General features: G+C 40.9%; 1 protein-coding gene across 3 annotated transcripts in view; it reads right to left on the bottom strand.

The window, feature by feature from the left end:
• Positions 1 to 14,535, bottom strand: part of LOC129825339 (kelch-like protein 29) — a 398,302-nt gene that overhangs the window by 47,052 nt on the left and 336,715 nt on the right. For all 3 annotated transcript variants that reach the window (XM_055885359.1, XM_055885361.1, XM_055885360.1), the window contains one exon: positions 1,097 to 1,295. In XM_055885359.1, the coding sequence (XP_055741334.1) occupies positions 1,097 to 1,295 (199 nt within the window). The remainder of the gene's footprint in view (positions 1 to 1,096; positions 1,296 to 14,535) is intronic.

The following is a 14,535-nucleotide window of genomic DNA, read 5'->3' on the forward strand; positions in this document are numbered from 1 at the left end:
TTAATGTTTTTGTATACCAAATAGGGCTGGGACGTATACCTTATTTTAGATAATGCTAATCGCTAGTTAACTAGCTAAATGTAAATCAGTCAGAGCAAATGTAGCCAGCTAATACAGCCTGATACCAGTGCTGGTGTAGGCCTAGATCAGCATGTTGTTCGTGCAACAGCATCTTCTAAAATCAGAGGGGACTAGAATAAGCATGAATATGTTAGCTAGAGAGCTAACTAGCTGGCTATATGAGAAAACATCATGTAAATTCCCCTTGGAAAAAATAACAAACACTCTGGATCCTGACCAAGTCACAATGATTCCTCCCTGGCTTATTAATTTGTCATGTCAAACATATTCAAGCTGCCCAATATATTCAAATGATTGAACTACAATAATTATTCTATTTCAATAATTGCAACACCAATACACTAGGCCTAGAATGTTCGCCCATATCTATTGTGCAGCCATACGTGGGTTGAAGTTAGATTGAACAACAAAACAATTAGAATAGAGAAAGCCCATTGAAATCGTTTATATATATCTGATGCCAAGCTTAAAGTCCTGAAGTACAAAGATTTATAGTAAAAGCATATTTAGAACTTTGGTAATTAAATATCAAAATTCCATCAAATGTGAAAAATATTGCTATCTGATATTTTAGCCATATCGCCCAGCCCTAATACCAAATCTGCCAGATATTGTTGTGGGGGGAGGCCAGAAGGAAGAGCTCATTTTGGAAGTGGACTGCTCTTTTGACTCCTACATGGAGCAGGCCTTTTCTGACAAGTTTCTGAAATACCAGCCCTTCGTGTCATGCCTGAACTGCATTGGTTATCAGTGCAAACTTGTTTGCTGATATTTGGAAGTCTCGGCCATTTACATACTGACAGTATGTGGCCTTCAGACTGCAGACCTGCAGAGGACAAATGCAAACCAGCTAGCAAGGTACTGCTCTGTGTCAGCTGTCAAACGGCTGTATGGACAAGGTGCTTTCTGTAACTATATTTCCATGACCTATGAAATATTAGAATCCTTCGACTGCAATGCGATTTGTGGATTCAAATAAACTATTTAAACTGTGTGTGTGTGTGTGTACACCTACCTGCAGATAGCCGTGGTCGTGTCCTAGGAGTCTGCATCTCCTGTCTGGCGTGAGGTAACATGTGATACCTCTTGGCCTCGTTGACCAGGTCTCGACACGCCTCCGACGTCTTTATTAAGTCCTCGTTATCCACAACGTTCAGCAGGTAAGACGGGTGGATGAAGGGAAGACGCACCACCGCTAACAACTCTGATACATGCTGCAGGAGAGAGAGAAGAGATGGGTGAGGTGCGGGGGAGATAAAGGAGTGAGGTGCGGGGGAGATAAAGGAGTGAGGTGCGGGGGAGATAAAGGGGTGAAGGATTGGAGAGGGGGAGGAGAGAGTCAATTGACTACTTAACTTCTTGTCAATATGGGGGCGCTGTTTCACCATTGGAAAAAATAGTGCCCAAATTAAACTGCCTCGTACTCAATTCTTGCTCGTACAATATGCATATTATTATTACTATTGGATAGAAAACGCTCTCTAGTTTCTAAAACCGTTTGAATTATTTCTCTGAGTGACACAGAACTCTTTCTGCAGCACATTTCCTGTCAGGGAGTGAGATTTCAGAAATCAAGGTCCCTGTTCTAAGGTCTGTTTATAAGTCCCCATGTAGGCCATCGGGCTACATGCACTGCATACGCCTTCCTCTAGATGTCAGTAAGCGGTGAGAATTTGAATGGAGTCGATTGCGCAATCTGGGGCCTTATATAAGACCGTGGAATGGATGTACCGTCCTTTTCAACGGTGCGCCTGCAGGACGTCACAATGACGTCCTGCAAACGCTTTCGTTTTAGTAGTTCTATAAGTAGTTCTCCGGTCATGTTTTTATTCGTTATAGGTGTTAAAGACATCATAAGGTAGTTAATTTAAACCGACTTATAGCAGTTTATAGCGATTTTCCTGGATTTCAATGTGACGCGCGTTCACAAATTGGACTCCTCTCCAGTGGGTGGCTAACGTTAGCGGCTAATTCGACAGGACAAGAGGACATCTTTCAGCCAAAAGACGATTGTTTTGAAGAAAGGACACATTGCCCAAGATTCTGATGGAAGCTCAGCTAATAGTAAGCAGTCTATGCTGTTAATTCATTGTTCTGTTGAAAAAAGTAAAATGCATGAGACGCCATTTCTTGCAGTGTAGCCTTGCGTTATCGCAGCCTGTATTGCGCAGTAACGTTAATTTTAAAAATGTAATTCAGCGATTGCATTAAGAACTAATTTGTCTTTCAATTGCTGTCCAACCTGTATTTTTTTAGTCAAGTTTATGAATAGTTTTCGATAAGAATAGGTGCCTTTCCAAGATGGCGCGGGACAGATTGCTTGAGATTTTGGACACTATTCTCAATGTATAAGCACGATTTGTGCCGCTAAATATGCACATTTTCGAACAAACTCTATATGAATTGTGTAATATGATGTTACAGGACTGTCATCTGAAGAATTCTGAGAAGGTTAGTGAAAATATTAATATATTTTGGTGGTTTATACGTTATTGCTATGTTTGCCTTGAATCAATGCTGTTGTAATGTTTGCTATTGTGCTAAGCTAATATAACGCTATATTGTGTTTTCGCTGTAAAACACTTAGAAAATCTGAAATATTGTCTTGATTCACAAGATCTGGGTCTTTCATCTGCTGCACGCTGTGTACTTTTAAGAAATGTTTTATGATGAGTAATTAGCTAATACACAATGGTCTCTGTAGTTATTCTAGTCGTTTTAGTGAGAGTTGTGATGGGGGCTGCAATAGTAAACTCTGATTTATACCTGAAATATGCACATTTTTCTAACAAAACCTATGCTATACAATAAATATGTTATCAGCCTGTCATCTGATGAGGTTGTTTCTTGGTTAGTGGCTATTTATATCTTTATTTGGTCGAATTTGTGATAGCTGCTGATGGAGTAAAAAAAATTGTGGAGTATGGAAGTGGTGTCTTTTGCTAACGTGGTTAGCTAATAGATTTATTGTGTCTTCCCTGTAAAACATTTTAAAAATCAGAAATGATGGCTTTATTCACAAGATGTGTATCTTTCATTTGGTGTCTTGGACTTGTGATTTCATGAACATTTTATTATATGATATCCCTGTGGCTTTAGGCTAGGCTATGCTAGTCAGCTTTTGTGATGGGGGTGCTCCCGGATCCGGGTTTGGTAGGCGTTAGAGGTTAAAGGGAGAAAAATATTTCTACAGCAGTAAAGCGATAGAACTCTTGGAAGCCCCAAGTAACTGTTAGATTAGCAACGAATAAACAAACCCAAATATGAAAGACTGTGCTACCAGCCACGGACTACTTTCATGTCCATCTCCGGCAACACCACAATGGCAAATATGAACACACAAGACTCATTATCAACCACTGGTATTTAATGTGCAAAGAAAGAAAATGAGTCTGGGTAACTAGGCTGCAGCCCATGAGGTTCTATTTAACATGTTTTTAGCTGAGTACAGTGCTTAAGTGCAAAGTGATGTGTGTGTGTGTGTGTGTGTGTCTGACAGAGGTGTATTCAATCATCTAAGTGACTCAGAGCGCAGCTAAGTGGCTATGGAACAGCTGTGAACAATAGTCTGTCTGTGTGTGTGTGTGTGTGTGTGTGTGTGTGTGTGTGTGTGTGTGTGTGTGTGTGTGTGTGTGTGTGTGTGTGTGTGTGTGTGTGTGTGTGTGTGTGTGTGAGAGAGAGAGAGGTGACCTCTGAATGATGCATGCATTAACGTGATCACTAATGACAGGCAGCAGAGAACGGTACACCTACACACCTGAGAAGAGTATTTCTCTGCTGCCACTCCCCCTGGCCCTCCGCTGTCACTGTCTCACTCGCTCTCTTTCCATGGGAAGTTAAGCCCGGGAATTTTGCTTAAATTCATCAAAAAAGTTAGCTTATAACAATGAACTTTTTTTTGTTTGATACACAATTGATACACAACAATACCCCAATTCAATGGAATTGCAACCCTCTGCATGCACAGTGCATTCTTCCATCATAGGTACAGCCGATTCTCAAGATCTTGCACACTAATGATATGCTTTTGAGCCCACACCAATATACTGTCTGAGCCAAGGACTACATGCTTTCTGGTAAGTTTTCATTACAAAACTGGGTGGGGTGAATATATTTTATATGATATACATTATTTTTTGTGAAGCAGTAAATAGTAGCCTACAGCAAAGCATATTTAAATTGTTTCTAACTTGTTAACAATTTCTGCTAGTTAGTTTTTGCTACCATGTGGGTTTTAGCTTGCTTGAGCCTGCTAACTGAGGAATGTTAATTCACCTGTTTCCATACAGGTTTCATTTTAAAACATTTATCTTACAAAGGTGTTTAATCTAACTGCTTAAACCTACTTATCTGTACATGGAATTATATTGGGGGCTTATTTACTCATTATTTTCTAATCTTTACACGAAAATGCCACGGGCACTATCTGATGTATGGAGACATTTCACTGCAACTAATGTAGAAGGAAACGCTGTGTACATTTGCAAATACTGTGCCAAATCATGTGTGAAGAATGCAACAAAGATGCAAAATCATCTGGCCAAGTGTATAAAGTTCCTTCAGCGCTTACAACAAGCAACCTCTGATAAAAGTCCCTCTACTTCTATTCGAAATTTTGAATCAGACACCTTATCGGTAGCAACAGCTCATGGTCCTCCTGGAATCAGAAGTTTTTTTGACACAATGGAGGAACGTCGTCAGAGAAATGCTGATGAATGTCTTGCTCAAGCTGCGTATGCAACTGGTTCATATCTGATGCTCACAGGCAATGTGTATTGGAAGAGATTTCTGAATGTTCTTTGCTCAGCATACACCCCTCCAACCAGACATGCTTTATCTACTCATTTGCTGGATGCAGAGTTCAAGTGAAGGTCAAGCAAATCATAGAGAAAGCAGACTGGATTGCAATAATCTCTGATGGGTGGTCGAATGTTCGTGGGCAAGGAATAATTAACTACATCATCTCCACTAGAGGTCACCCGATTATGATTTTTCAACGCCGATACCGATAATTGGAGGACCAAAAAAAGGCAATACCGATTAATTGGCCCGATATTTTTATGTATTTGTAATAATGACAATTACAAAAATACTGAATGAACACTTATTTTAACGTAATATAATACCTCAATAAAATCAATTTAGCCTCAAATAAATAATGAAACATGTTCAATTTGGTTTAAATAATGCAAAAACAAAGTGTTGGAGAAGAAAGTAAAAGTGCAATGTGCCATGTAAGAAAGCTAACGTTTAAGTTCCTTGCTCAGAACATGAGGACATATGAAAGCTGGTTGTTCCTTTTAACAGGAGTCTTCAATATTCCCAGGTATGAAGTTTTAGGTTGTAGTTACTATAGGAATTATAGGACTATTTCTCTCTATACCATTTCTATTTCATATACTATTGGATGTTCTTATAGGCACTTTAGTAGTGCCAGTGTAACAGTATAGCTTCCGCCGCTCTACTCGCCCCTACCTGGGCTCGAACCAGGAACACATCGACAACAGCCACCCTCAAAGCAGCGTTACCCATCACTCAACAAAAGCCGCGGCCCTTACAGAGTAAGGGGAACAACCACTCCAAGTCTCAGAGCGAGTGACGTTTGAAACACTATTAGCGCGCACCCCGCTAACTAGCTAGCCATTTCACACCGGTTACACCAGCCTAATCTCGGGAGTTGCTCAATGCTTGAAGCACAGCGACGAGCTGCTGGCAAAACGCATGAAAGTGCTGTTTGAATGAATGCTTACGAGCCTGCTGGTGCCTACCACCGCTCAGTCAGACTGCTCTATCAAATCATAGACTTAGTTATAACATAATAACACACAGAAATACGAGCCATAGGTCATTCATATGGTCGAATCCGGAAACTATCATCTCGAAAACAAGACGTTTATTCTTTCAGTGAAATACGGAACCGTATTTTATCTAACGGGTGGCATCCATAAGTCTAAATATTCCTGTTACATTGCACAACCTTCAATGTTATGTCATAATTACGTACAATTCTGGCAAATTAGGCAGCCCAAACTGTTGCATATACACTGACTTTGCGTGCAATGAACGCAAGAGAAGTGACACAATTTCACTTGGTTAATATTGCCTGCTAACCTGGATTTATTTTTAGCAAAATATGCAGGTTTAAAAATATATACTTCTGTGTATTGATTTTAAGAAAGGCATTGATGTTTATGGTTAGGTACAGTTGTGCAACGATTGTGCTATTTTGCAAATGCACTTTTGTTAAATCATCCCCCGTTTGGCGAAGTTGGCTGTCTTTGTTAGGAAGAAATAGTCTTCACAGAGTTCGCAATATTAACTAAATATGTAGGTTTAAAATTATATACTTGTGTATTGATTTTAAGAAAGGCATTGATGTTTATAGTTAGGTACACATTGGAGCAAGACAGTCTTTTCGGGAATACGCACCGCATCGATTATATGCAACGCAGGACGCGCTAGATAAACTAGTAATATCATCAACCCTGTGTAGTTAACTAGTGATTATGATTGTTTTTTATAAGATAAGTTTAATGCTAGCTAGAAACTTACCTTGGCTTCTTACTGCATTCGCATAACAGGCAGTCTCCTCGTGGAGTGCAATGTAATCAGGTGGTTAGAGCGTTGGACTAGTTAACTGTAAGGTTGCAAGATTGAATCCCCCGAGCTGACAAGGTAAAAATCTGTAATTCTGCCCATGAAAAAGTCAGTTAACCCACCGTTCCTAGGCCGTCATTGAAAATAAGAATGTGTTCTTAACTTACTTGCCTAGTTAAATAAAGGTGTCCATAAATACCGATTTCCGATTGTTATGAAACCTTGAAATCGGCCCTAATTAATCGTCCATTCCGATTAATCGGTCGACCTCTAGTACACACACACACACACACACCAGCTCAAATGTGTACACACACACCAGCTCAATCATGTACACACACACCAGCTCAAACGTGTACACACACACTAGCTCAAACGTGTACACACACTAGCTCAAACGTGTACACACACACACTAGCTCAAATGTGTACACACACACACTAGCTCAAATGTGTACACACACACTAGCTCAAATGTGTACACACACACACACACACTAGCTCAAATGTGTACACACACACACACACTAGCTCAGATGTGTACACACACACACACACTAGCTCAGATGTGTACACACACACACTAGCTCAGATGTGTACACACACACACTAGCTCAGATGTGTACACACACACACTAGCTCAGATGTGTACACACACACACTAGCTCAGATGTGTACACACACACACTAGCTCAGATGTGTACACACACACACTAGCTCAGATGTGTACACACACACACTAGCTCAGATGTGTACACACACACCACATTCAATATGCAGCCCATACAGCACTTTGACATGCGAGAGAGCATATATCTCACACTTTCCTCTCTCTCTACACTGATCTCTCACACACACTCACAGAGGAGCAGAGGCACTCACTAAAAGTACAAAGACAATGCATTCACAACATACACACATCTGAATATAATATTATTCTGTATCTAAAGAAAAGACAGTCTGCAAAATTGGTCTGTCACAAACGAACAACGTCATTCCCCTTGGTACCCACTGACAATAGTCGAGGGAAACTATTTTCTGTGTGTCGACTAGCTCAACTGCAGTCTGACTGATCTGAGACATCAGAGATTATCAAATCAAATTTATTTATATAGCCCTTCGTACATCAGCTGATATCTCAAAGTGCTGTACAGAAACCCAGCCTAAAACCCCAAACAGGAAGAAATGCAGGTGTAGAAGCACGGTGGCTAGGAAAAACTCCCTAGAAAGGCCAAAACCTAGAAAGAAACCTAGAGAGGAACCAGGCTATGAGGGGTGGCCAGTCCTTTTCTGGCTGTGCCGGGTGGAGATTATAACAGAACACGGCCAAGATGTTCATAAATGACCAGCATGGTCAAATAATAATAATCACAGTAGTTGTCGAGGGTGCAGCAAGTCAGCAGTAAATGTCAGTTGGCTTTTCATAGCCGATCATTAAGAGTATCTCTACCGCTCCTGCGGTCTCTAGAGTTGAAAACAGCAGGTCTGGGACAGGTAGCACGTACGGTGAACAGGTCAGGGTTACATAGCCGCAGGCAGAACAGTTGAAACTGGAGCAGCAGCACGGCCAGGTGGACTGGGGACAGCAAGGAGTCATGTCAGGTCGTCCTGAGCCATGGTCCTAGGGCTCAGGTCCTCCTATCTCTGCCGGAACACAGGCCACTTACAACTTTGTGTGTTGGTGTGTCACGCGGTCTTCAAATACAAATGATACAAGCACGCTCATATTTATTCACTGTCCTTCACTGAACAGAGAGAACAGCACACACACAGCAGAAAGGGATGATGTGTGTGTGTGTTTAGGCTATGGGGTTGGAGTTTACTAGCACGCTTAGCTTCAGAGCGCTAACTCACCCGGACCAACGACCGTTTATAGGGCTCATGGTGTGTGTTCGCGCGTGTTTTCTCCTCCCCCTCAGGTTAGTGATGTGCATGTGTGATGGAGGGATGAGGCGAGGCAGAGGCATAGAGGTTATGGATAGAGGCAGGGGCTCAGGCAGTTCACATGCAGACATAGCTGTTCTGCTCTCTTGGGGGCATTTTCAGCATGGCTTCACGCAATAACGCAGTAAGTAGGTCACCCACCCATAGTCATTTTAAATGTGCCATTTTCCTAACCATCTATGTAGAGGGGACTTATGGCTCTGTGTGTGTTGATCTGGCTATGTAAAAATTGTTCTTTGTTGAAGCACGATTTGGTATGTCTGGTGAACACGGGCTGGCACAATTACCATATAACCAACAGTTATGGATAAAGGCTGTCATTACACTAAAATAACTGTCAATATATATATATTTATACACACTACCAGTCAAATGTTTGACACCAACTCATTCAAGGGTTTTTATTTTTTTACTATTTTCTAAATTGTAGAACTGTAATAATAACATATGGAATCATGTAATAACCAAAAAAGTGTTAAAATATATTTATATTTTAGATTCTTCAAAGTAGCCACCCTTTGCCTTGACAGCTTTGCACACGCTTCGCATTCTCTGAACCAACTTCACCTGGAATGCTTTTCCAACAGTCTAAAGGAGTTCCCACATATTCTGAGCACTTGTTGGCTGCTTTTCCTCCACTCTGTGGTTGAAGTCAGGTGATTGTTGAGGCCAGGTCATCTGATGCAGCACTCCATCAATCTCCTTTTCGGTCAAATAGCCCTTACATCCTGGAGGTGTGTTGGGTCATAGTCCTGCTGAAAAACAAATGATAATCCCACTAAGCCCAGACCAGATGGGATGGTGCATCACTGCAGAATGCTGTGGTAGCCATGCTGGTCAAGTGTGCCTTGAATTCTCAAGAAAATCACAGTGTCACCAGCAAAGCAGCCCCACACCACCTCCTCCATGCTTCACAGTGGGAACCACACATGTGGAGATCATCCGTTCACCTACTCTGCGTCTCACAAAGACACAGCGGATGGAACCAAAAATCTAAAATTTGGACTCATCAGACCAAAGGACAGATTTCCACCGGTCTAATGTCCATTGCTTGTGTTTCTTGGCCCAAGCAAGTCTCTTCTTATTATTGGTGTCCTTTAGTAGTGGTTTCTTTGCAGCAATTCGACCATGAAGGCCTGATTTCACACACTCCCCTTAGAACAGTTGATGCTGAGTCTGGGTCATCCTTTCCTGTGATGGTCCTCATGATAGTCAGTTTCATCATAGCGCTTGATAGTTTTTGCGACTGCACTTGAAGAAACTTTTACATTTCTTGTAATGTTGCGTATTGACTGACCTTCATGTCTCAAAGTAATGATGGACGGTCGTTTCTCTTTGCTGATTTGAACTGTTCTTGTCATAATATGGACTTGGTCTTTTACCAAAAAGGGCTATCTTTTGTAACCCACCCCTACCTTGTCACAACACAACTGACTGGCTCAAACGCATTAACGAATGAAATTCAACAAGGCACACCTCTTCATTGAAATGCATTCCAGGTGGTTACCTCATGAAGCTGTTTCAAGAATGGCAAGAGTGAGCAAAGCTGTCATCAAGGCAAAGGGTGGCTACTATGAAGAAAGTCAAAAATATTTTGATTTGTTAAACCCTTTCTTGGTTACTACATGATTCCATGTGTGTTATTTCATAGTTTTGATATCTTCACTATTATTCTACAATGTAGAAAATAGTAAAAATAAAGAAAAACCCTAGAATGAGTAGTTGTGTCAACCGGTGACTGGAACTGTGTGTGTGTGTGTGTGTGTGTGTGTGTGTGTGTGTGTGTGTGTGTGTGTGTGTGTGTGTGTGTGTGTGTGTGTGTGTGTGTGTGTATATTAGAGGTCGACCGATTAATCGGAATGGCCAAATAATTAGGGCCGATAAAGTTTTCATAACAATCGGAAATCAGTATTTTTGGACACCGATTTGGCTTATTTATTTTTTTACACCTTTATTTAATCTTTATTTAACTAGGCAAGTCAGTTACCGTGTGAAATATCCCAGAGAAGTTAACGTCCCACTTGGCCAAAAGCCAGTAAAAATGCAGAGCGCCAAATTCAAATAAATTACTATAAAAATCTAGCTTTCATGAAATCACACATGAAAGATACCAAATTAAAGCTACACTTGTTGTGAATCCAGCCAACATGTCAGAATTCAAATAGGCTTTAAGACGAAAGCAAAGGATGCTATTATCTGAGGATAGCAACAGATTAAACAGAGAAGCATATTTCAAACCTGCAGGCGAAACAACGCAGAAATAAAAAATATAATTTATGCCTTACCTTTGACGAGCTAATGTTATTGGCACTCCAATATGTCCCATAAACATCACAATTGGTCCTTTTGTTCAATTAATTCCGTCGATATATATCCAAAATGTCCACTTATTTGGCGCGTTTGATCCAGAAAAACACTGGTTCCAACTCGTGCAAAGTTACTACAAAATATTTCAAAAGTTACCTGTAAACTTTGCCAAAACATTTCAAACTACTTTTGTAATACAACTTTAGGTATTTTTTACGTAAATAATCGATAAAATTGAAGACGGGATGATCTGTGTTCAATACAGGATTAAAACAAACAGTAGCTAGCTTTCTGGTCATGCGCCTCTAACTAACAGTACACTTCCAGTGACCCTCGTTCAAGATGGCCGTACTTCTTCATTACACATAGGGAAAAACCTCAACCAATTTCTAAAGACTGTTGACATCCAGTGGAAGCGGTAGGAACTGCAAGAAGGTCAATTAGAAATCTGTATTCCAAATGAAATTCCATTGAAAAGAGAGGGACCTCAACAAAAAAATCTGAATATTTCGCCTGCTAAATAAGTTGTTATTCTCACAGACATGATTCAAACAGTTTTAGAAACTTCAGAGTGTTTTCTATCCAAATCTACTAATAATATGCATATTTATCTTCTGGGGATGAGTAGCTGGCAGTTCAATTTGGGTATGCTTTTCAACCAAACGTGAAAATGCTGCCCCCTATCCTAGAGAAGTTAAGAACACATTCTTATTTTCAATGACGGCCTAGGAACGGTGGGTTAACTGCCTCGTTCAGGGGAAGAACGACAGATTTTTACCTTGTCAGCTCGGGGGATTCAATCTTGCAACCTTACAGTTAACTAGTCCAACGCTCTAACCACCTGCTTACATTGCACTCCACGAGGAGCCTGCCTGTTACGCAAATGCAGTAGAAGCCAAGGTAAGTTGCTAGCTAGCATTAAACTTATCTTATAAAAACAATCATTATCACTAGTTAACTACACAGGGTTGATGATATTACTAGTTTATCTAGCGTGTCCTGCGTTGCATATAATCGATGCGGTGCGTATCGTTGCTCCAATGTGTACCAAACCATAAACATCAACGCCTTTCTTAAAATCAATACACAGAAGTATATATTTTTAAACATGCATATTTTGCTAAAATAAATCCAGGTTAGCAGGCAATATTAACCAGATGAAATTGTGTCACTTATCTTGCGTTCATTGCACGCAGAGTCAGGGTATATGCAACAGTTTGGGCTGCCTAATTTGCCAGAATTTTAAGTAATTATGACATAACATTGAAGGTTGTGCAATGTAACAGGAATATTTAGACTTATGGATGCCACCCGTTAGATAAAATACGGAACTGTTCCACAATTTCACTGAAAGAATAAACGTCTTGTTTTCGAGATGATAGTTTCCGGATTCGACCATATTAATGACCTAAGACTCGTATTTCTCTGTGTTATGTTATAACTAAGTCTATGAGTTGATAGAGCAGTCTGACTGAGCGGTGGTAGGCAGCAGCAGGCTCATAAGCATTCATTCAAACAGCACTTTCATACGTTTTGCCAGAAGCTCTTCGCTGTGCTTCAAGCCTATCAACTCCCGAGATTAGGCTGGTGTAACCGATGTGAAATGGCTAGCTAGTTAGCGGGGTGCGCGCTAATAGAGTTTCAAACGTCACTCGCTCTGAGACTTGGAGTGGTTGTTCCCCTTGCTCTGCATGGGTAACGCTGCTTCGAGGGTGGCTGTTGTCGTTGTGTTCCTGGTTCGAGCCCAGGTAGCGGCAAGGAGAGGGATGGAAGCTATACTGTTACACTGGCAATACTAAAGTGCCTATAAGAACATCCAATAGTCAAAGGTATATGAAATACAAATCGTAGATAGAGAAATAGTCCTATAATTCCTATAATAACTACAACCTAAAACCTCTTACCTGTGAATATTGAAGACTCATGTTAAAAGGAACCACCAGCTTTCATATGTTCTCATGTTCTGAGCAAGGAACTTAAACGTTAGCTTTCTTACATGGCACCATATTGCACTTTTACTTTCTTCTCCAACACTTTCTTTTTGCATTATTTAAACCAAATTGAACATGTTTCATTATTTATTTGAGGCTAAATTGATTTTATTGGTGTATTATATTAAGTTAAAATAAGTGTTCATTCAGTATTGTTGCAATTGTCATTACATTTTTTTTTTTTTTTTAATAATAAAAATAATTGTTTTTTTTTGTTTTTGTTAATCGGGCGATTAATCGGTATCGGCTTTTTTTGGTCCTCCAGTAAATCGGTATCGAAAAATAAATCGGTCGACCTCTAATACATACACAGGGAACAAAAATATAAAAACAACAATTCCAATGATTTTATATAAGGAAATCAGTCAATTGAAATAAATTAATTGGGCCCTAATCTATGGATTTCACATGACTGGGAAGGGGTGCAGCCATGGGTGGCCCTGGGAGAGCATAGGCCCACCCACTGGGGCACTAGGCCCAGCCAATCAGAATGCGTTCCCCCCACAAAAGGGCTTTATTACAGAAAAGAAATAGTCCTCAGTTTCATCAGCTGTCTGGTTTGTGAGGCCAGTTGGACGTGGCATGAGCTGAAATAAAATATCCCAGTAATGTTGCATACGCACAAAAAGCTTAATTCAAATTTTGCGCACAAATTTGTTTATATCCCTGTTAGTGAGCATTTCTCCTTTGCTAAAATAATCCATCCACCAGACAGCTGTGGCCTATGAAGCTGATTAAACAGCATGATCATTACACAGGTGCACCTTGTGCTGGGGACAATAAAAGGCCACTAAAATGTGCAGTTTTGTCACAACGCCACATGTATTGAGGGAGCATGCAATTTGCATGCAGACTGCAGGAATGTCCACCCGAGCCGTTGCCAGAGAATTTAATATTCATGTTTCTACCGTAAGCCGCCTCCAACCAACATTTTAGAGTATTTGGTAGTACGTCCATCCGGCCTCACAACCACAGACCACGTGTAACCACACCAGCCCAGGACCTTCACATCTGGCTTCTTCACCTGCGAGATTGTCTGAGACCAGCCACCCGGACAGCTGATGAAACTGTGTTTGCACAACTTTAGAATTTATGCACAAACTGTCAGAAACAGTCTCTGGGAAGCTCATCTGCGTGCTCGTCGTCTTGACCTGACTGAAGTTTGGCATCGTAAAATCAACTTCAGTGGTAAAATCTCCCCTTCAATGGCCACTGGAGTGTTGTGCTCTTCACGGATGAATCCTGGTTTCAACTGTCCTGGACAGATGGCAGACAACGTGTATGGCATCGTGTGGGCGAGCGGTTAGCTGATGTCAATATTGTGAACAGGGTTCTCCATGGTGGCGGTGGGGTTATGGTATGGGCAGGTATAAACTACAGACAACGAACAATTGCATTTAAGGATGGCAATTTGAATGCAGAGATGACGAGACAAGATCCTGAGGCCCACTGCTGTGCCATTCATCCACCACAATCACCTCATGCTTCAGCATGATAATGCACGGCCCATGGGCGCAAGGATCTGTACACAATTCCTGGAAGCTGAAAAAGTCCCAGTTTTGCCATGGCCTGCATACTCACCAGACATAGTGACATTCACCAATTCACCAGACATT

This window comes from Salvelinus fontinalis, chromosome 27 (genome assembly GCF_029448725.1).
Source record: "Salvelinus fontinalis isolate EN_2023a chromosome 27, ASM2944872v1, whole genome shotgun sequence".
Classification (NCBI taxonomy): domain Eukaryota; kingdom Metazoa; phylum Chordata; class Actinopteri; order Salmoniformes; family Salmonidae; genus Salvelinus; species Salvelinus fontinalis.